At 42.8% G+C, this 24,240-nt stretch overlaps 1 protein-coding gene across 2 annotated transcripts; it reads right to left on the bottom strand.

Moving 5' to 3' along the window:
- Window positions 1-3,889: 3,889 nt before the first annotated feature.
- On the bottom strand, window positions 3,890-24,169 carry PGD (phosphogluconate dehydrogenase). Of its 2 annotated transcripts, none has more exons than XM_072156490.1 (13): window positions 24,011-24,169; window positions 15,062-15,137; window positions 14,337-14,516; window positions 11,845-11,910; window positions 11,639-11,757; window positions 11,371-11,437; window positions 10,814-10,948; window positions 10,363-10,552; window positions 8,906-9,036; window positions 5,182-5,315; window positions 4,970-5,069; window positions 4,329-4,451; window positions 3,890-4,142 (listed from the first exon to the last, which is right to left on the bottom strand). In XM_072156490.1, the coding sequence occupies exons 1-13, from the start codon at window positions 24,016-24,018 to the stop codon at window positions 4,023-4,025; spliced, it is 1,449 nt and encodes a 482-aa protein (XP_072012591.1). In that variant the 5' UTR covers window positions 24,019-24,169; the 3' UTR covers window positions 3,890-4,022. The 2 variants fall into 2 exon arrangements, with proteins under 2 accessions (XP_072012591.1, XP_072012592.1); XM_072156491.1 differs by having other exon boundaries at window positions 10,814-10,944; window positions 11,367-11,437.
- Between the last annotated feature and the right edge of the window lie 71 nt (window positions 24,170-24,240).

Raw genomic sequence — 24,240 nt, forward strand, 5'->3', positions numbered from 1 at the left:
ATATATATATGGCTTGGGGGCTCTTATACTCTCCCCTCTCCTTGTTCCTGATCAGTTGCAGCCATCTCCAGCATAACCATGTGCCTGCTACTGCCTGAAACTACAGAACCATAGACAGTTCCTGTCAGCAGCATTTCACATATCTGGGTAATGCTATTCTGCTGCAAGTTACATTGTACAGAACACAAAGGTGTATTTGACAATATATCTGCTGGTTCATTTGTGAGAGATCACAGTTATTAAAGGCGCCTACTTCTGGAGCTGAAGTCATGTGGGCAAGTTTTCAGTGGTGACTCCATGACACAGGCTGTTGCTAGAGATGCCCACATGACTCTGCTTCATATGTGCCTGTTTGTTTGTTTTTTTACTTCAATGCATGCATTGTATAGTGAAAATACAAGTGTGTGTGTACAAGTGTGCACCAACTTTTTTTTTTTGTGCACCTATAAGATACAGCATGCGAGTCACTATAATAAATGTTGCTCACAGTCCGAATTTTGTGGCACGGAAAGCTTAGTGCATCCGCAAATAAATACTGGTGCAAACACTTTATAAATTATTGAGCAAGCAGTTTGCAAGTCCTTTTAAAGCGTAACTGTAAAGTTATGATTTTGCTAAATTATTATATGTGATTTCCCCCTTTAACCCCTTAGGGACGCGGCCCTTTTTCATTTTTGCATTTTAATTTTTCACTCCCCACCTTCAAAAATCTGTAACTTTTTTATTTCTCCATGTAAAGAGCTCTGTTTGGGCTTGTTTTCTGCGTAACAAATTGAACTTCATAGTGATGGTATTTATTATTCCATGCCGTATACTGGGAAAAAATTCCAAATGCAGTGAAAATGATGAAAAAATGCATATGTGCCGTTTTCTTGTGGGCTTGGATTTTACAGCTTTCACTGAGCGCCCCAAATCACATGTCTATTTTATTATTCTTTGGTTCGGTACGATCACGAGGATACCAAATTTGTACAGGTTTTATAATGTTTTCATACATTTAAAAAAATTAAAACCTTCTGTACAAAAAAAAAAAATTCTTCACTTTGCCATGTTCTGGCACTAATAACTTTTTCCTACTTCAGTGTACGGAGCTGTGGGAGGTGTCATTTTTTGCGACTTTTGATGACGTTTTTAATTCTTTCATTTTTAGGACTGTATGGGCTTTTGATCACTTTTTATAGAATTTTTAAAATTTTTCAAAATGGCAAAAAAGTGGCATTTTCGACTTTGGGCGCCAATTTCTGTTACGGGGTTAAACGCTGGGAAAAATCGCTAATATATTTTGATAGATTGGACATTTTGGGACGCGATGATACCTAATGTGTTTATGATTTTTACTGTTTATTTATATCAGTTCTAGGGAAAGGCGGGTGATTTAAACTTTTACTTTTTTTACTATTTTTTCATAATTTTTTGTTACCATTATTTTAGATCCTCCAGGGTAATTTAACCCTGCAGGGTCTGATTGCTAATACTATATACTGCAATACAGTAGTACCTATTTACAATGATTTTTAATAGCCTGCCCTCTGGTGGCTATTAGAAATCATTGCACCTGGCAAGCCTACGAGTCTCAATGAGACTCTAGGCTGCCATAGCAACCGATCACTGCCCTCCGATGACGTTCCAGGGGCGGCGATCGGGCATCCAAGATGGCGGCGCCCATGTAAAGGTAAGTTAGGTCGGGTTCGACCGCGGCACTTAACAGGTTAACTGCCGCTATCGGTGACAGGCGGGTGTTGGCTGTTTTATACAGCCATTACCCGCTGTGTATGGAGTGAGCTCTCTCCATACACCCCTTGCCGCGCGAGGACGATATAGTTCGTCCTCGGTCGGCAAGGTGTTAAAAACAAACAGAACGATGACTACTATGTGCTGCTCACCCTTTTCTTTCCAAAGTTATGGTATTTTCTATTCTGAATGTGTTTGACAAAGATCTTTCTCACCAGGGGGGAAGTGGATGGAGACTAATATCTGCCTGTCTATGCCCTCAAGCTGAGACCAGTTAGCTTGCCCAGAGATCCCATGATGCCTTAATTTAATTTTAATTTAGCCTTAAATCCATTTCATTTTCCACAAGAACACTGCACATTCAGGATATATAAGGTGACAGCCTGGCAGCTTCCATCACATGAAGGGGCATGGAACATGTAATAAGTGGTAGAAATCATAAGTAAACCAGTTACATGAAGAGTATAGCCACTAAGGGTTAATAGCTTATCTGCACAGTGCACAAAGTGCTGATAACAATTTGCAAAAGGGCTGCAGCATGAGGTGCTGAGAGAGACAGAAAGTTCTGTAGAATCACAGACTGGGATGGAGAAACTGAGGGGGGGAAGGAGAGATCTTGTACCACACTATTCTATGCAGGAGACCTCTGTATCCACATTCTTGAACACATCCAGCTCTTTAGTGATGGGTTGTTCGCGAATGAGCAGGGACAAAGATCCGACTCCTTCAAGTGAACATGGCACACTTAAACCCACCCTTAAAAGGCTCACCACACCCCCTTTAACCCGATAAAATCGGGTTAAAGGTGGTGTCGAGTGGGGTGACTGGCTGGACAGAGGCTCCCTATGATATATTTATTAGGGAGCCAATCAGGAGCCAAAAGAGCCGGCTCTTCTTATGGAGCGGAGCCTAATAATCAAGCTCCCTGAGAAGAACCGGACTTCCCATCACTACTGCTCTGCTGCATACACGGAGAGAGCTCGTTCACATGACTTCCTCCTCTGTGAGCAGGAAGAAGCAGCCCCTCCTTTCCAATGAAACCATAGAATTTGTTGATTTTGTTTATACTACGGACTCCAGGGCTTGTCAGCACTGGCAGGGGAAGCAGCTATTGCAGCACTGAGATAATCTGAGAGGTATAGCAAGGAAACTGCTGGTTATAGGTAACCAAGTTGATAGGCAAAGTTGTTTTACATCCCTAGAGCTATCGATTTGTGGAAAAAAAAAAAAAAAACCTTTACAGTTACTCCAAGTCTAATGTCACACAGAAAACTGGCACAAATATAATAAATGTGGGCTTATGTGTGACCCCTCCGGCAGGTTCCTGTATTCTTTATACGTTTCTCTTATACTGGTTTGGAAACAGTCAAACAATTCTTGGAAAATTAAAGATCAGTAGCATAGGTCACGTGACTAAGCAAGAACAAGAAAAAGGACTGCATTTAGGCTGTATGTTAGGAGGAAAAAAAAAAAAAAAAAAAAAGACCCTTTTCAACTTTTCCAACCTTTATTAACAGCACTGTGTCCCACTGGTTATACGCAGAAGAATCAGGACCTGGAGTAGAGGGAGAGAAGCTGACAAGTACTTACCACTCTTGGATCCTCTCCTGCTCCTTGGGCCATTCTGCTCTCTGGGTTCCATACGTACATAAACATAAAACCAGCATCAGGAGTTGGGACACAAGGAAAAGAGGCAGGAGAAGACTAATCAGCTGCACTCACTGCTACAAAGCTTTCTAGCCCAATAAACATGGAAGCGGTCATTGCACTCTGATTGCCATCTGGGTGTGGCCTGTCAGTTGCGAGTTGTGCATCCTCTTCTAGACTTAGTGGAGATGAATGTGTTCTGCACTTTATGTACATGCTTAGCAGTGAAGCTCCTCTGTTACAGATCAGAGGAAAAAGGGCACTATGAAGGAATGGTTAGACTCATCTTAGAACTGCTAGAGGGACCAGGAAAACAGGACTGTGGAGTCTTAGTCGGTGACCATATTGGTGTTGCTGAGTCTTTGTTGGATAGATGGAAATTGATAAGTCGGAGTCGGACTCCACAGACCTGAATGCAAAGAGGGAGTTAAAGAACAGAGCTATAAAGAACTCACCCTCCAAATCGTAATTTTTTAAGATCTCAGGAAGAAAACACACAGTAAAGAGGTGAGACCATATAAAAACATTTATTCTCATACTAAACAGATAAGAAAAAAAATGCAGATTTGGACAACACATACAACATCAGATTCCATGGGTCAAGACCAGACGAATATCTACATCTTTAGACCAGGAAGTGCACCTCACACGTTGTAAGAAGAGGAAGACACGTTGCCACCATGACCTGTCCAGTTAGTGTGAACATAATGTCCTGGGTTGGATAGTAGCTCGTAGGTATGAGCCCCAAAGTAATCTCTCTGGGCCTGAAATGGAAAATATACAAATGTGGTTATAGTTTTATCTAAAGCAGTGCTCAATGTGACCCTCAGGCTGTGAAAACTCTCATAATGCAGATATGCTGGGAACTGTAGTTTAATAACAGCTGGAGAGCTTCGGCTCGGACATCATGATCCTTTTCTAATGAACTTTAAAGTATGCAAGAACCTTACCTGGATTAGGTTTGCTGGTAACATTTCATGCCTATAGCCGTCATAGAAAGATAATGCTGTAGTGAAGCATGGCATAGGTATACCATGCTGCACCCCGCTGCTCACCACTCGGCGCCAGGATTCCTGGAGAATTGAATAAAGCCAAAGTGAGCAGATGCCTCAAGCTTGGGGGTCCCACAACAAAAATCAGGAGCCCCATCTATGATATACTATTTGTTCAACCAACGTTTTTTACATGCAGGTGGATCTCTCTGGCATTTCTACCCTTGCAATTTGTGCAATATCTGTAGTTGTGCTGCAGGACCAGCAAACATAACGATGCCTTACACACACATAATTTTATATATATATATATATATGTTATTTAATAGACTCTGATGCTGTTCAAATGTATGTCTTAGTTTTGTTTGTTTTTCCTTCACAATACACCTGTGAACTTAAAAAATTGGATGGTTCATTATTTGATCAGTATTTACATTCAGTGATATATCTATTGGGGGGGGGGGTGCATATTGCATTCTGTATTATTATAACCCCATGTTAAAGGTATTATATTCATCTGATATAAATCTAAGTGGTACCCACAGATAAAAGATTATGACATATTAAATGTTGAGATTGTATCTATTGTCAGAGCTCACCTGACAATTATGCATCTCCTTCTTGAAGAAATCATCTAGCAAAAGGTTTTGAAGGTCAGGATTCCTGTCGAAGGCTTCTTTGATTTTGCCCAAAAACACACTAAAAAGAAGAAACAAAAGTATTAAAAGTTATTTATCTGAATCTGAAGACTGAGCCTTGAAGTTTCTGCAGAACTTGTAAAATAAGAAACTACCCTTTACACATTGCTTACCTGCGGATGATGCAGCCTCCTCTCCACATCATTGCAATTCCTCCATAATTCAACTTCCAACCAAATTCTTTTGCCGCTTGACGGAACAGGATGAATCCTTGTGCATAAGAAATGATCTTTGATGCATATAAAGCCTAGAAGGGAAAACATTCTAAATTTAGTACTTTTTTTTTAAATGAGAAGAAATTGTTGTTCGGCAATTTTGTGCAAATTGTGCACAAAGCTTTACAGCTTAAAGTGAAACTGTCATCAGAAATTGGCATATAAACCACTACCAATATGTTGCAAAGCAGCTTAACAGGTTATAGATAATGTTTCATGTTGTGACCCGACATGCTGGCGTCATCCAGAGAATACCGTATATACTCGTGTATAAGCCGAGTTTTTCAGCACAAAAAATATGTGCTGAAAATCCTCAACTCGGCTTATACACGAGTCAATAGGCAGCCCAGCACTTTAAAAAAAACAACAACAAAAAAAACCAAAAACTTATATACTCACCCTCCGGTGGCCCCGATGTCCACGCTGCTCCCCCGATGTCCGCGCGGGTCCTCTTCTGTCTTCTATCTTCCTCTGTCTTCTGTCTTCCGCAGGGCGCCGCCATGTTCTTCTTCGGCCGTCGCATAGTATGACGTCAGCAGCGGCCGCGTCATACTATGTGCCTGCCGCCCGGGAATCATGGCGGCGCCCAGTGGAAGACAGAGGAAGATAGAAGCCAGAAGAGGACCCGTGCGGACATCAGGTGAGCAGCGCGGACATCGGGGCCACCGGAGGGTGAGTATATAAGTTTATTTATTTTTTGTTAGTGCTGGGCTGGCTGTATACTACTGGGGGCAGGCTGGGCTGGCTGTATACTACTGGGGGCAGGCTGGCTATATACTGGGAGGCTGAGACCAATGCATTTTCCACCCTCGGCCTATACTCAAGTCAATAGGTTTTTCCCAGTTTTTGGTGGTAAAATTAGGGGTCTCGGCTTCTACTCGGGTCAGCTTATACTCGAGTATATACGGTAAATGTAATGTTTGTATAAAGTCAAGGAGGTGGAGAATTTAATACAGAAGTCAAGCTTTCCCTGCCTCAGAAGGACCCCTACATCAGCCACGATGGAGAGGAGGAGGGGTGACCCCTCCCCTCTCCATTGCAATGCATAAGGTACGGTCCATAACGCTGGGAAAGATAGGACATCGCTCTGTGCGGCCATTGCCTTCAAGCTTGCGGCCGTAAATACGTCCCCCATGCGGTCGTGTGAATACAGCCTAAAAGCCTAACGTTGATTCTTTTGATGATGCCACCATGCTGGACCATGAAAGAAACAGGACTACAAAGCTGTTCAGCTGCTTAACAACAAAATCTGTTGATGACTAAATACATAGGCTATGCCTCAGGGATATTCAAGAAATATGTGTCAGAGAATAAGCCCAGCTATTACGCCCTTCAAGATAAATTTTTTGTGTTTCCGTTTTTCATTCTGCTCCTTCCACAAGCTATATCTTTTTTATTTTTCCTTTTACCAAGCTACCCACATATACTCGTGTAAAAAAACACCCGAGTATAAGCCAAGGCACCCAATTTTGCCTCAAAAAACTGGGAAACCGTATTGGAGTATAAGCCTAGGGTAGGAAATGCAGCCACTACTCTGATAAAATGTCCAGTAGTCTCCCCTCATCTCCCTTCCAATTCATAAAATGCCGTGCAGAGTTCTCCATTTAAAAAAAAATGAAGTTAGTACTCATCCTTTGGCACTGACCCTTCTCCCCGCAGAATGTCTTTGGGTTCCCAGCCAGGTCGATAATGCATGCCTATATGATCTGCCAGCACAAGCCATGACGTGAGCTATGACGACACTGCCATGTTACATTGCAAAGACACGCATCTGCTGGCCTGGCCGGGAACCCGAAGATGTGATGAGGTGAGAAAAGGCCACCGGGGGTCAGCACCGGAGGGCGAGTATGAACTTTATTTTTTATATACCAGAGTGGGGCTTTTTCAGCACAAAAATTGTGCCGAAAATCTTGGCTTATACACAAGTATATACGGTATATAAGGGCTTGTTACCTCCTATAGTGGCACCATTTAATATTCTGTGTCATGTCCTTGGAAGCCAGAAAAAAAAAAAATCTAAATGTGGTGTAATGGGTAAAAAAGAACAGTTGTACCATATTCTGATGGGCTTTATTTTTAAGTCTTTCCTTTCGATCAGTACGATCACAGAGATACCAAATTTATATAGTTTAGTTATGTCTTAACACCCAAAAAAATTTGAATAAAAATCAAAAAGCTTGCATAAAAAAAAAAAAAAAAAAGCCCTTCCTTCTCCATATTCTGACAGCCACAACTTTTTTTTACTTCAGTGTATGGAGCTGTGCGACACATTGTTTGCAGGATGTGAGAGCATTTTCGTTGATGTCACTTTTTAAAATTTTTATTGGAGTCAAAATGGTGAAAAAGTGGCAATTTGGACATTTAGATGCCATTTTCCATTACAAGGTTCATCACCAGAAATAATAAAGGGAAGGTATAGCTAGATAATGATGTTGACTGCAGCCTTGTAAAAGTGAGTAGAACCATTAAATGTGAATTATAAAAGCAGATCTGGAATATTATTAAATAGGCTATGGGAACCGGAATTAGGTGAAAATGTGTGTCCTGATGGCAAATTTCCTTTAACTTCCATCACTAAAGCAATGATTACAGAAGTCTAACATATCCGTTTAAAATGTCTTTTAATTTCAATGGACTTTCAATGGCTTCCCTTAGTGTCAGGCTTCTATAATTTGAGATAGAGGGGCACATTTACTAAGGGCTTTGTGCCAGTTTTTTGATGGACTTGGCACATCATTTTAGGTATAAACTGCTTGAACAGGTATTTAAGACGTGTTTGCACCACAAATGTGTCACACGTGAACGTTTTGTGGCGCAGCTTCGCTAGCCACCATGCGACACAAATTAGGGGGCATAACAGCGCTCAGTTGGACCGTGCCTGATTTAACATGCAAAGTCTCTTGTTAAAGGCGCACCACAAAAAAAGTTGGTGAACTGTCGGGCGAGTGCAGGGATGTGACAGATTCATGATTTCTGCCGCACATTCTTCATAAATCTGTCGCACCCAGCATTATACATGGGCAGAGCACTTTTGGTGCAGTTTCCCACATTTTTAGTTAATGTGCCCCAGAAACTTCTGTTAAATTTTCCGCTTAAATAACAGAAGCACTAACAAAAATTGTGCAAATAGACTTACAAGCCTTTAAGGTTATCTGCACACATTGGGAAATGTCAGGTGGAAAATCTGAATCAAATATGTGTTTTTCATGCGGATTTCATATAGGTTTGTCTTTTAGTGGTGGGTTTTTATGCAGATTTTCTGCATGTGTTTTTCCCCCTTCCATTAGGATGAGAGAATTCTGCATGAAAATCAAACATTGATGCCGAATTGATGCAAATTTCTCTCATACAGTAGCAATGAGGTAAATCTGAGTGTATTACACCGTTTATTTTCTGCACCAAAATCTGTGCGTAAAATCCGCACAGAATCCGCAACATGTGCAGATCAGTGGAGTTATTTGTAGGTTATTAGGAGGCCCATATCAACAACTGACTCACATACAACAAATCGTATAAACTGGGCAAGTATAGTAGCAGATTGAGTCTTCTGACAATGGCACACAGCACAACACGCTTGCTGCATAATAGTTTTTGTAGCGCAAAAATTATTTTGGTTACATACTTTACGGATGTCCTCAAGGAACTCCTTCTTGTCTTCTTTGAATGAGATTGGTTTTGGTCCTTGGAGCTGCTTGCTTGCAACAATCCGTTCACTCTTAAGGGATGACAGACAACGTGCAAACACTGCTTCACCTGTCACATCAACAACAAGTGTAAGAGAAGTCTCCCCACCAGTGCCTTTAGGTCATATTCTTCAATTTAAATACTGATAGCTTATTTGTAAATCTGGCCTATACATAATAGAAAGGCTGTGGTGCCGCAGCAATTACATCTGCATTCTTTTTTATGGCTTACACAGGTACACTGGTATTGCTGCTCAATGTCATTACAAACGAGTGCTGAGAGCATACATGGAGGTCAATCATAACTAGGTCCCAGGGAACATTTTCATTCATTTGTACCTAACAGTCCTGGATTGCAATGCAATGTTCTGCAGATGCAGGTTAGGAGATCCTGAATTCTAAAAGCATCATAATCCAGTTGATGACTGCTAGCTGCTTCCCTGCCAATGTGTCACTATGGTCTGTAACCTAGTCATTGCTGAAACAATCTGCAGTATCATCCAGTAGAACAGGTTTCATGGTGACACAATTAAGGTTGTGAAGTGTTTCCTGGTGGGATTGCGCCACTACAACCAGCAACCAGGGGAGTGGGAGGAAGTGACTGCAAGAAAATGAAATCCTCCCACACCAAGCGATGCAATATCAATTTACTGGGTTGTGTAAAAAAGGGAATTACACAGTTCCATGAGAAGTTCCTCTAAGTTGTTTGCATATTTGTTTTGGGATGGAGTGAAACAGGTGTTACAGCTAAAGAAACACCGTAAATTCTGATGATGAATCATGTTTCAGGTTATGGGTCCGTCTTGCAGGGAAGAATAGTTTTTGAGCTATCTTATGAGAGCTGAACAACTGATCTGGCAACCACGATTGGAGAAAAGATCCAATCTGTACATCATGGGAATAAAAATGCTAGAAGACCAAATTAAATAAAAAGAAATTTGAAAAATGCTAAAAAATATAAAAGATCAATTTTTTATATCCAATCATGAAAATAAAAGTGTACGTGAATCAGGACAAAACTTAAAAAGAAGAGAAAAAGGGTTGTCCGCTACAACTTTATACCCACAGAAGGCAATATTTAAAAGGAAAAAAAAAACTTAACCCTGCAAATCCTCTTTAACATGAAGTAATAAAATGCTGCTTGTTTGGCATTGGAGAAGGTCATGTTGCATGATGGCAGAATTCCACCCTCCCATGCCTCATGTGAAATCAATGAGCTACCCCAAAATAGTACCAATAAAAACTACAAATCTTCTAGCAAAAAACAAGCCCTTATCCAATTTATATAATTAAAATGTTATGCTTCTTGTAAGGCAATAAACATAGCAATGCAAATAGCTTGTTATAGCTTGTGGTCTTCAAGAAAAATGAGAACAGGATTGTTATAAATTCTTACCAATGAGAGTAACTGGAACTCCAAAATCTAGAGCAGAGATTGCGGTCCACTTCCCTGTGCCCTTCTGCCCAGCAGTGTCCTGAATCTTAGGGAGTAGATGCTTTCCATCTGTGTCCCGGAATGTAAGAATGTCAGCAGTTATCTCAATCAAGAAAGAGTCCAGCTCAGTCTTGTTCCATTCTTCAAATGTCTAAATGACAGAAAAAAATATTTTATACTGTGTATATAGCAAAATATAGAAATACATTTATCACCCCAAGACCTTAGGCACCATACAAACTGAGGCCAGTTCATTGTCCCATAGCTTTCTATTGGGCATATTCAGGGTGCAGCACAGCTGACTGGTCAGTCCTTTTCATGACTGGTCAGTCCTTTTCAATGGACATTGGCGGAGTGAGCGATAAATGGAGACCTTAAGGATATTGCACACATCAATGCACCAAATTCTCACCTTAGCCATCTCATCCTGCTCCATCCCAAGGATATCCTTCATCAGATGGTAAGCCTCACAGATCAGCTGCATATCACCATATTCAATTCCATTGTGTACCATCTTCACAAAATGTCCAGAGCCTTCTTCACCTACCTACCCACAGAATTAAGCGAGAGGCACAAAACCGAGATTAGTTAATGAATTATGGATTATGCATTGGCTGACCACAGTGCAGAGGACGAGAGGCCGGGCATCATAGCAATATACGATACAAGGAACTGTAATCATGATTCTGCAGATCTTCCTAAAGGAGTATATGAGAATATTCAGGGATCATCTGTATTCCGCAGGAGAAGCTGACAGAATGTAACTTATCCGTCTACAACTCCACTACAGGCAAAATGAAGAATTACACAATGCTGATGGTCAATGTCTTGAGTACCCCCCCCCCCCCCAAAACAGATAGATGCTCTACATATCAGTTTTGGTTAATGAAAGAGGATTTTTAACTCTTGGCCACCTATCACTCTGGACCATAAGAACAAGTGTTAAGAACAACATGGATATCCACTCACCCAGTCACAGCATGGCTCCTTCCCAACCTTAGCTGCGATGCTCTGGAAAATGTCCTTAATAAAAGGCCTGTAAGGAATAAAAGAAACTAAGTAAATTGACTCAGATTGATTATAAACCAAAGATGTTGCACTTGTTCATTGTGTTATTTGAAAATAAAAAAAAGAGTATGACTTAATTTAATTGATTGGTATTCAGGAAAACCATCCTATTTAAACAAACAAAAAAGGCAGATATCTAACGTAAAAGTTTTTTAAAATAAACTCCTACCAAGCCTCGTTGTCTCCCCCAGGCATCAGAGATGGTCCGTATCTGGCTCCATCCTCTCCTCCACTAACACCACTTCCAACAAAACGGATGCCCTTGGCTTTCAGCTCTTTACAGCGCCTCTAAAAAGATCATAAGAAAGAATAGTATAAAACATGGCCTGCAGATGCTATCATACTGTAAACATGGCAGCCATAATAAACACCTACCGTGCTGTCCCTATATTCTGAATTTCCACCATCAATAATGATATCACCAGGTGACAGCAAAGGAACCTGCAACCATAAAATAAGATCACGTTACAGATTAGGGGAGCTATTTATTTGTAATCCATTCTAAAATTTAGCAGCCTTTAGGAGAAGCAATGTATAACAAAGTTAGTTCTGCCCCTAGTGAACACAGAAACAGGTTTTGGTACATTAGCCAATCTAGCCAGAATAATAATAAATGGTGATAAGCACAGTGGCAGATAGTTGAACGTCATCTAGGAACAAAACTATTCCTTCACTAGAAAAAGCAGTAGAGGCACTAAACAGCTCAAGTTACCCTCATATACATAACAAAATAAATAAATCCTTAATTAATGTTGATCCACACAAACCACTAAATACAGTACCTTACTTGCATCTTACTCGCTATTGTTTCTGTGACCACAAGGGGGCGGTATATCACTCTAGACATATCTACTCTTCTGCATTTTTAATAATTACTTGTATATAAACCATTATCTATAATTTCGTCTTTGATATTAGAAGAATTTGAAATAAAAGCTATGTTTTAATGCGACTAATGGTAAATTTGTGTGTAACCTGAAATTACAAACCCAGTCAACTCAGCAGATCAGAAAGACCCTTCATGTATTGTTAATGGCTAAGAAATTCATAGATCAGAGGACTCAGGAGTATAGTGTTTACATCTGGCACCAAAGAAATTCTTACTAACTGGTAATGCCATTATGGCACAAGAGGTGCATGCACACTGGGATAGGACGTGGTAACAGAAAGGATCTGTGTATATTTACGGACAATGGTTAAATGTCAAAAATGGTGCAACTGGTGGTATTATATCGCGCTGCCACAGTCTATTACCCACTTCTTGTCATGTGCATTGTGCAGGCCGGGGAGGAACGGGGTGTTGTGGGGTAGTGGAAGAATGCATGAGCAGATACAGGCTGCTGATGCCCCTCCCCTGAGACTTACCATATGCTGCTTGCAGGGAGCCAGGTAATGTGAAATAAAATGATATAAACTACTGAAATGATTCATAATGTTGGCAAAGGCATTTTTAAAAATCAGCATAGCTTTGTCACCAGCTAAAAATTAAAATTCTTGGTGACAGGTCCACTTTAACTTATGGGACTGCAGTGGTAATTTACCCTGCACAACCAGAGGCAAGAATGCCTTTGGCCAACTTGCATACATAGCTGACATCACTGTACAGACTACATTAATAATTAACTGTGAGACGATACAGCACAAATATTAGAAGGGCGATTTCGTATAAGATACGAAAAATGGTTATATGTGAAAGATGGAGAGATGGTTATTTCAGATTTATGCACAAAGCCATTTATGGGTTTAATATACCATCCTCATTGCTTAATCACTTGTCCAAAGTGTCAAAGGCCAGCTACTGATCTTTTTCATGGCATGTGGATGTGTCCAAACACGCAACAGTTTTGGAAGCATCTGGTGACTCAGATCAAAGATAAAATTAAATATCAATCTACCTACGGATCCCTGCTTACTCCTTTTACATTGTAATATACCAGACTTCGCATTACCTGGGGTCATGCATGTTTATATACTGGCGGCTAAACAAGCCATTTTGGCTAAATGGCTACAACCTCATTGTCACCAAATAAGCGAAGTGATGCAACTGATAAATAAATATATGCAACTGGAAAAAGTCGAGGTTGAAAACAAAATAGAAAAGAGGACTGAAAATTTTTTGACTAGTATATATTCAGATGATAATATAAAATCTATAGTACAACCCTTTGTGAACACCACCTGGTATTTGAAAGCAGATATAGCAGACATTTTGGGCAGGCTCAAAGTGACACGAGTCAGATGTGGACATACTAAAAGTAGACCTTACAGGAAAGAAACATTTTGAGACCACAAAAGCAATGAGTATAGGCTAGTGACACCTAAAGAGGTAGGAAAAGATAAACAGCGCACCTGTGAGGGAGGGGAGGGTGCTATTTTGGCATTTTTATATGTTCCTACTAGTGTAATTTTATATAACCTGATCACTTGTACATGACCAAATAAACATGTACATGCTTAAACTTGAGAACTTTAACATATCTACATGTGATACACAATGTCATAACTATGGTATGTTTTGTTATAATGAAAATTTTTATAAAAATATGTAAATAATAATAAATAATAATAAACCGGGCACCATAAATATTTTGTAGATAAATCCCCCTGAGATCCATGATATGCCCTTTAGTCAAATCCAAAATGTGTGAGGACTGATGTGTTAAAGCTTTCCCGAGTAATGTATATGTTTAAAATACCCGATAACATGAAGTGGGTATATATATATATATATTATACACACGCACACACGAGCTGGATGGTTCCATGACAATCCGCTCTATACTTGGAGCGCAGACTTTATAGGGGGTCCACCAGTTGCAACAGATTTTGTATTATGGGCTACAAGCTGAAAAACCATTACTACATACCAGGTTATTGATGAAGTCGTCTACTGCCTGCCCGGCCTTTACCAACATCATTATCCTACGAGGTTTCTTGAGCTTGGAGACCATTTCTTGTAATGAATGAGCTCCTATCACCTTGGTGCCTTTAGCTTCGTTTGCCAGGAACTCATCAACTTTAGAAACCGTTCGATTAAATGCACAAACCTGGGAGAGGGAAGAACACAGACTACTATAGGGTCATGTGTAACCACTGTGTATACAAGAATTGCTATTGTCTTTTGCTACAGTTAGGCTGGCTATACACATTAGATAAACCTACTTGACTGAGCCAGTCAACCATCATGTGGTGCATCCAAACGCTCCTCCATTGTATGGGGGTGCAGGAGTGAAGCATGGCTGTTGGATAAGCAAGCACCTATCTGCTATCATATGGCCAGCTTTACTGAGCAGGATGATAGAAGAGTCCAGAACCGGCCCAATACTTTAATGTCCCATTATGTCCTAAGCATTCTCATTCCTGTATATGCATCTACACTTCTATTGTGAACAAAGGTAGTCATCCCAACATGTGAAAAAGGGCTGCGATTACCTCTAGCCCTACTGGGAGTTCTGGTACAGCAATAACTAGGACACAATCGTTTGCAAAATTTCTATTGAATTAGCTCATATCTAATGTTTACCAGGCAGGGAAGTCACCCAAGAGATACATAACCCAGCGGCAAACTCTGTTTCATCATCTCTCTACTTACTACATATCCGTGGTCGTTCATGTTCAGGATCAGGTTCTGGCCCATCACAGCCAATCCAATGAGAGCGATATCAGCTCTGTTTTTTTAAAAGAGACAAAAAAAAAAAAAAAAAAAAACACAACACAAAGGGTTATTATGGTTACTGTGCCCAGAGGTTACAGGAGGACAAGGTAGGGTAGACTACACAACACACCCAACCTCAGCAAGCAGCCGTCATTGTACCAGGGAATGTGCACAAAGATTTTCTTGGCTTATGCATTTCAGGTATTGATTGTGAAAAGACCAAGCAGCTAAGGAAACCGCGACACTGAGGGCGCGTTCACACGATGCATTGCGTCACTTTTTTTTTACTCGTTTTTGACACATTCCAAAGGCTTCAGCCATGAACACATGCTTAAGTAACATTGCGTTTTAGCAAATGCAATGGTAACGCAATGTAACCTCAGGATGTGATCCAGACTGAAGCCATTGAAATGCATCAAAAACGCATCAAAAAAACGCAACACATCGTGTGAATGCGCCCTTAGGGTGGACAATAAAACTGCTACATGTCTGTTATTAATATCACATCTTATCTTTCTTGTCATGCACTTATGTTTGTTTTATGATGACGTTATATGAAGAGTTCTTATTAGAATTATCCTCTCTTCCCTTCTTGGCATCACTAATAATTTACACCACATTTTCAGCTACCTTTCACTCTGCATACACCACTGTGTAGTGAAGGGAAATTGTACAAAATCCACTGTATTATTCCAATGGACAGCTGACCGCTCTGCTTATTGTTCTCTATACTCCCCTCATAAAAGCGGTGGAATCACACCACGTTGGGATGACCGGGATCTACTTAAAGGGATAGCATACGGCTGCCCAGACAGGTAGACTGGGTACTGCCCGTGCAATGGCAGGAGCCAATCCAGAAAGGCATTTCCACTGCATTGTGTGTATGGGATTAGGATAAATCCCATACACTGCAACAATTTTTTTTCCATACAAGTGACCTATCACTTAATACTGTGGATTGTCATGCAATGCAAGTGTTAAGATCAACCCACAGGCCACGGCAGAATTGTGGGGAGATCCACGGCAGAAACCAGACTATTTTGGAGGTTTCTAAAATATCTATGGAACGGCTGCAAGACTACAGCTGAGTTACATGCCACAGCCATTCTGCAACACACGTACATACACATAGTTTACTCCTTTTGCTACAAAACTGGCTCCAGTTTGAATAAAATTACAACCAGGCTGCCAAGTGTAGGCATGACACGGCACGCAGAAAACTGCAAGTGCAAACATGGGCACCAGGGATTAACTAGTTGGTGCCTGGATAGGACTAAAGTATACAATATTACAAAGGCATGGATTAGAATAGGAGCTACCACACCATCCTATTAGGGTGCGATCACATGTTCAGTTTTTCAGATGCAGTTTTTGAAGCCAAATAATAATTAAAAGATGCTGCTCCTCCTAATTTTACTCTATTCCAGGTTTGGCCATCAAAAACTGCATCTGAAAAACTGAAATGTGTGACTGCACCCTTAGTCACAGAAATGAGCAAGCAACATCTATTTTGGAGGGTCTGAGGCCCCTGTACCATTAATATAAAAATATATAGCAGCTGATATCATATACTGTATTATTATTTAATTTCAAATATACACTGAAGATCAAAATTAGAGCACAACGTATGATCACTTGATTGTTCCAGCTATAATGTTGAAGGATTACACCATGCGACTAAAACAGTGTTTTACTAAATTACCAAAGTATATGGAATTTAAAACTTTTAATTTTAAAAAAGTGATGATCATAATTTTTGGTGTGTTTTACAGTACGGGTCATTACGTACCATGTCTCCATGTCTCGGATTGCGGGTGCACACGTGCGCTGAACGGGCCCGGTTTGCTGACTTGGCAAGGGTGTCCCCACGATCCATGTTGCGTATCGCGGGTGCACCTGTGCTCCGCCGTGTGCCCGCTGCCCCAGGTGTATACTCACAAGTCCCGGTTCCTGTCTCGGGATTCCGGCTCCTGGCTCCGGCCCATCCGGCGGTCCTCCTGCTGTCTGACGAGCTCACGCGCGTCTCTGCTGCTCCAGGAATTTAAAGGGCCAGTGTCCTCCTTATTGGCGCTGGCTTACCGGCTCTGCTATATAGCCTGGCGACTCCCAGCATTCCCTGCCGGATCTTCATGTCCTGTTACTGAAGAGAAAGCCCTCCGTGTTCCTAAGCATTTCTAGACGCCTCCGAGTATTCTGCGATTCCCTTGTATTCTGTGATTCTCGTGTTCCTTTGGTGATTCCCGTGTCCTGTGGGACTGTGTCCTGTGTCGTGCTCCTGTTATCCTGTGGCGGTCCTGTACTCCTAGAGGTCTTCCTGCCTTCCCGTGGTCCTGCCTACGTTGTGTCCCTACCTTGGTTGCCGCCGCAGGCCTAGTCGCACCCATGGAGCGACCTGGTGGCTCCCTGCCGCAGCAAGACCATCCTGCTTTGCGGCAGGCTCTGGCGAAGACCAGGAGTCCACCTAGACTCAGCTCCCGGGTTGCGGCTGGCATCTTTATCTCCCGCGGTGGTCCAGGGAGTCCACAAGACTTTAGTCCTAAGGGACTATTCCCATAGACTGTGACAGTAAGATCCGACCATGGACTCCGCCAAGGTTTTGTATCCTGCAAAAGCCATGCACTGTGTCGAGGATTCTTACCAGCTACTCGCAGACCTTCCCAGCACTATTGCCCAGCTGTCCCAAGAGATTGCTGCGCAAAAAGAACTCCTGGACAAACTTTCTGCCATTCTACGGATGATTGCCTCCCAGCAGTAGGCTCCCGCAACTCCTCCCGTTGCTTCAGTCACCCCACTAAGTTTTTCGGCAGTAGAGACTGGACCTGAAAATTTTTTGCTGGACAAATTTGATGGCGACCCCAAATTGTGCACGAGATTCATTTCCCAGTGCTCGCAGCACCTTGAACTGTGCTCCAAGTACCCCACCGAACGCTCTAAGGTGGCGTTCATCTACTGTCTGCTTTCTGGAGAGGCCCCGGCTTGGGCTACCCCTCTATGGGATAGTGGTGACCCGGACATGGTTTCCCATACCAAGTTCCTAGCAAAAATCCGGTCCAGGTTTGAACCATCTCAAGTTCGGCCACCTCGCCGGTCCGGGTTGGTCCCGGTGTCCCCAGTGTCTCCGCAGCCTCCCAGAGCTGCTCCAGCGGTGCCCAAGCCTCCTCCCGTGGCTCCGCAGCTACCCGCAGCGACCCAGCTCCCCGCAGCTGCTCCTGTGGCGCCCCAGCTCCCTGCAGCTTGCCAGTGCTGCTCCCGTAGAGCCCCAGCTCCCTGCAGCTTGCCAGTGCTGCTCCCATGGCGCCCCAGCTTCCGCAGCTTGCCTGTGCTGCTCCAGCGGCTCTCCAGAAGTCCTCAGCCTCTGCAGCTTGCCAGTGCTGCTCCGGCTTTTTCAGAAGCTGCTCCAGTGACTCCGCAGCTTCCCATTGCTCCACCGGCCTGCCCAGAGGCCGCTCCAGAGGCTCCACCGGCCTGCCCAGAGGCTCCACCGGCCTGCCCAGAGGCCGCTCCAGTGTGCCAAGAGCCGCCTCAGACTTTGCAGCTTCCCAGCGCTGCTCCGGCTTTCCAAGGGCCACTCCAGTCTCCAGCTAAAGGACGTCCAAGTTGTTCTCAAGCTGCCCTCGGCTTGTTCTCTGCCGGGTCCGGATTTCCCATTGGGATTTGTCTTTCTGCTTTTCCCCTCAGGTGTCTTGTTACCCAGAAGAATTGGAGGAAGCGAAGGAAGAGGAAGGGGCTGAAGAAGAGGAGAAAGGGGGCCCTGAGGGGGGTACTGTCACTTGCGTGCATCTCCGCTGCTAGGGCGCGCTCATGAGACTCTCCAGGAATTTAAAGGGCCAGCGTCCTCCTCATTGGTGCTGGCATCCCGGTTCTGCTATATAGCCTGGCGACTCCCAGCATTCCCTGCCGGCTCTTCATGTCCTGTTACTGAAGAGAAAGCCCTCCGTGTTCCTGAGCGTTTCTAGACGCCTCCGAGTATTCTGTGATTCCCGTGTTCCTGTGGGGATTCCCTTGTGTCCTCGTGTTCCTGTTATCCTGTGGCGGTCCTGTATCTTAGTGGTCTTCCGATGTCCTGCCAGCCGTCCTGCCTTTCCGTGGTCCTGTCCTGCCTTGGTCCTGCCTGCCCTGTGTCCCTACCTTGGCTGCCACCACGGGCCTAGTCGCACCCGTGGAGCAACCTGGTGGCTCCCCGCCGCAGCAAGACCATCCCGCTTTGGGGCGGGCTCTGGCGAAGACCAGGAGTGCACTTAGACTCCACTCCCGGGTTGCGGCTGGCATCTTTATCTCCTGCGGTGGTCCAGGGAGTCCACAAGACTTTAGTACTAAGGGACTATTCCCATAGACTGTGACAATATGTAGGGTTTGTATGGCAATTCACTTTTTTTATTGTATATGTATGGTTAGTGTGATATGCAACAGGGTTTTTGATTAATTTATTTGTTTATTTTTATTTAAAGCTTAATTTTTTCACTTTTTTTTTTTTTTTAAACTTGAACCAGCAATCGGTATTAGCACTGTCTGCGTATGCTGATGCATATGGTGACACTGTGCCTTTAAGGTCCTGTATGCAACCTTATAGGCATTTACTATGGACAGTCCGGGGGTCTTAGCTCAGATCCCGGGGTTGCCATAGCAGGAGGAATATCCTTGTAGCCATTTAAATGCCATGGTCGCATGTTAAAGCATTAACACCTGCGATCAGAGTGCACTCTGTACTGTAACTTTGTCAGCAAGGATTCTATTGGGTTTAGATCAAGACTCTGGGTTCACCATTCCATTGTTTCAATGTTTTCTATTTGAAGGAACTGCTTTACCCGTTGCTGTGTGACAGGGGGCATTGTCCTGCATAAAAATTTCTGGTTGATTGAGTGAAGAACGCAAGAAAGGGACCACATGTTGTTGAAGAAAGTTCTCATACAGCTACATTTCAGAGTGAATGCAAGTGTGTATCAGAAGTCCAACTCCTGCTGCAGAAAACATTCCCCAAACCATGACACTTCCTCCAGCACCTTTCACTGATTTCTTTAAAAACTTTTGGTTCAGTCTTTACCCAGTCTGTCAACGTTTTTTTTATCAGATCAAAATAAACTTTCTTTCATGACAAAAAATGAATAGTTGCCCATTTCTCATTGTCAACACAACAAGCTCCTCGGCAGAGGAGAGTCTAGCCTTTTAATTCTTTCTCCTAATGAAAGGTCTGGTCAATGCAGAGTGAGCTTTCACTCTTTAAAGATTCTTACTCTGTTCAGTTATGAACTGGCAAGCAATTCCAGCTACAGTGGTAAACAATTACCGATGGAGATTCTCTGCATTGTGCTTCCCTCTCTTGCATTTGTCTTTTGATGGTGATCAACCTTCTTGGGCTACTTGAGTGAGTTTATGATGTTGTGTGCAATGTTATAGAAATCACAGTCTTGGAACAACCAACTTCTGTTGCTATAGCTGATAGGGTCACCCCTTTGTTCTTCATCTGGACAATCTGCTGCTGGAGGGTTCCAGTCACTTTGGTGGTGGTGTGCCATTCCAAAGTCAGTGAAAACTGTAAAATTAGGCTGCCAGTTCAATAGGAAATGTCAGATAATTAAGAAAATTTGCGCCAGGTGTCAGATTAACGCCAATAACTTGCAAGTATCTGAAAGTGTTCTCCAATTTTGATCAGTGTCTCTTACAATTATCTCATTTTTATTCTGTGCTTTACAATCTATGAAATATGCTTAAAATACTGCTACTATTTACTCATGTTAGGATACAGAGGACTACACAAAGACCTTTAATTTTGATTATATATATTATATTCTGTTTATAGGATTTATACGGCTAGTAGCAGGTCATAAACATTACATGAGGAAATGCAATATTTGAACAAATATTCCATATTGTTGTGTATCATACATGAACCAGGAGACTGTATCTGTGGGTCATCCTTAATAAGATATTCATCATTCTTGGAAATTAATGTATAATATTCTGGAGGTGTAACCTGTATCCCACTGATCTCTTGATGTCAGCAGATTTGCATATTGTACATTAACTGCTTTCTAGAACGTATTAGCATAGATCACCTAATAGTTATATAAATACACACCGGAAAGGGAGGGGGATTCTGGCTGATCTGATTACTAAACAGGATTATTGGGAAAATCCACACTCACGGTCAAGTTACATCATGGTCTCCTAATGACAGATTACTGGGGAAATAAAGCAACAGGTTTCTCCAGTAGGATGGATGGTTTGGCTGTTATTCATATGTTATATGAGGGTGTGTTCACATGTGGAGTTCAGCCCGATCACTTCTGTATTTCCAGTGAAATGCGTGCAATCGGCAACAAGCACCTGGCGTTTTACATTGCATACATGAAAGACTGTGGGTGCTTGTTACCGATTGCGTGCGCTTCACTGGGAACGAAGATGCAATTGGGCCAAGCCCTGGGCGCATGCAAACTCCACTTGTGAGATCTGTATGTTGAATACTTCACATTCTCCTCGATAAGGTGCACACCATCTGTAAGTTATGTTATACAAGTCCTCATGGATTTCCATTTCCTACTGCAATCACTACACATAGGGAATGCAGGTTCTTGCCGCACCAGTGACTGGTTCTGAGGGACCGGATATAGGGACTGGTGGGAATGATGCACAGCTGACGCTTAACATAAGTAATGCAAAAAAATGGTAACACTGCATGGTTCCTGGCTGTTCCTTCCTATTCGCTAGGTCCCAATAAAAACGCTATTATAATTTACTGAAGTCTTAAAGGGATTCTTCAGCCACATACGAGTTAGCCCCTATGCACAGAGGAGTGGCTAACGTGGGGGTCTCAGTGATGGGACCCCAACAGATCAAAAGAACAGGTGTCCATTGTACTGTCGTAGGAGCCCAAGATGATGACAGTAGCTGGTGGCTGCTATTTTCATCTATATGGCGCAGATTGGCGTGCACCATACTCAGCAATCTCAGTCAGCGCCATGGAGAGGAATAGAACAGCTAAAGCGTGACCGGCTGCTCTCTTCACCTCAGACCACGTTCTCGTGATCTGTGGGGGTCCCATCACTGAGACCCCACCGATGAGCAAGTTAGCCCCTATCCTGTGGAAAGGGGGTAACTTGTATGGGACTGGAGAACCCCTTTAAGTCTTAAAAACCTCTTATGTTTTATCCGATTTTGCTCACAACTAAATCAGAGGCTCAATCTAAAGTTTGTGTATGCATGAAAAGAATATGGATTCAACGGATTGGAAAAACAAAAACTATGCAGGCCCTGCAGGTCCGATTCATACTTTTTAAAGCAGCATCTCTAATTGAATCCAATTTGCACTCTGATGCAGCATCTGGCCTTATAATATTTTTTTTGATGGTGTCCTTTTCTTAATAAATATTATACTAATGAACTGCAAGTGCTCTGGGGGCATGTTATTTCCTGTGTAGCTGGGGCTCTGGCAGCCCTCCTCCAGAGCATGTGTTACACGACAGCATATTTTAAAGCATCTTTTTTTAGGAAAAGGAGACATTAAAAAACTATTACAAGGCCAGATCCTACATCAGGACGCTGCTTTCAACGGTATGAATTAGACAATAGATTTTATATTTTCTAACTTGCAGGGCCATTCTTCCAATCGTATGAACAGAAGCCTTTCCATATATATGAACTTGACTGATGGCTGTTGCTACCCACCCTCTCAACAAAAACAAAGTTTGTTAAGCAGTATGCATTCATTTTTGAGTAAATGCTTAACAAGAGGAGCCCTTTTACTGGCTCGGCCATGTCCCCATAGAGAATAGTGTGCACAAAATGTATCCATGTATCTCACACTGGACACAGCGGATCTAGTGTTTTTACTTTTGGTTTGACACTTCCAACTATTTTATAAGAGGAATATTATCTACATATTGTAGGAATCTATTGTGTGTACCTACAACAGATTATATCCACTGATTGATGCACTGACCCCTGCAGTCCTCATGTATCTTTATCTGCCCCATAGACAGTGGATGAGCAGTAGGTTATGTACCACTACCCAGTAATGTGACCCAACTACACTATTAGTGGAGAGCCCACGTAGGGCCGGTGTTAGGGGGCATTTTCCCAGGGCCGCCTGTAAATGGACTTTTGTGGGCAGAGGACATACTTCTCTTTTAATACCCCTTGGTTGAATGGGTGAAGATACTTATCATCCATCTCGTGTCTATTTCTATCGCCTATAATTTGTGTATTTCCTATCTGTATACCTGTTTATATAGCCATCAATCAATCTTCTATTTGTCACATCTATCTACTTTATATTTATGCACAGATTAGTCTACCCATCATCTGTCCATCTCCTACTAGAAGATAAGGAATCATAACAGGTAGTGAGTAACCTGCTAGCAATAGGCAATTCTAGATGAATTCTATCAGGTCTATCAGAGCACCAGCTCCGGGCCCTGTCCAGGTTGCTGTAAGATAACCATAAATGTTAATCCCACCAGGGTCTGCAATAGATTTAGACTTGTAGTAAAACCACTCATACAGATTTCTTGAAAATATCTGATAAAGTGTTTCTGTGCCGCTACACAACGTTTTGAAGGGATTTACATTCATAGCGGATACACTGTATATCCCTGCACAGATGCTGTAAGTGCCCGGGCCCTGCTGTATTATGAATGGCACCGGTAGTGGATTGGAAGTGCTATGGAGCAGGCTTGTTCTGACAGACAGCTGTTTGTCTTTCCACTAAAGTAACGGGCAGAAGCTGCAGAACTACAAGTATCAGCATGGGCTGCCACAGGCAGAGTCGCTCTGGTCTTATCCTCTCCCATCAGGACCTGGCCCGGCATACAACGTGATCTGCAGGTGATTAGAGCAGGAGCGTATCACGTGACCCCCGCCCCATCCCTCCCGCAGGCGCCGGGCACTCACTCCGCCATGATGACAGCTCTGGTAAGGTCAGTGGTCCCCGGATGTAGCGCCGTTCCGTGCCTTCTCTGGTGAATGTGACAGAAACCCGGACTTCAGACCAAGTTGTTCTCTCTAACCACCTGACGTCACGCCCTGCACCCTCCTCTATTGGCTCAGGATCAGGCGAAGGGCGTCACCCAGCTGTCACTCATCCTATAAGAGGGCAGGGTGCCTCGTCAGGCTGTGCGCCG

Source organism: Engystomops pustulosus, chromosome 6 (assembly GCF_040894005.1).
Source record: "Engystomops pustulosus chromosome 6, aEngPut4.maternal, whole genome shotgun sequence".
NCBI classification, from domain to species: domain Eukaryota; kingdom Metazoa; phylum Chordata; class Amphibia; order Anura; family Leptodactylidae; genus Engystomops; species Engystomops pustulosus.

Excerpts from the sequence above, each read along its gene's own strand:
- PGD (XM_072156490.1), bottom strand. Across the intron at positions 9,037-10,362 it reads AGTTCCAGTTACTCTCATTG|GTGAAGCAGTGTTTGCACGT; the intron begins GTAAGAATTTAT and ends TTGATGTGACAG. Across the intron at positions 4,452-4,969 it reads AGGAGATGCATAATTGTCAG|GAATCCTGGCGCCGAGTGGT; the intron begins GTGAGCTCTGAC and ends TCAATTCTCCAG.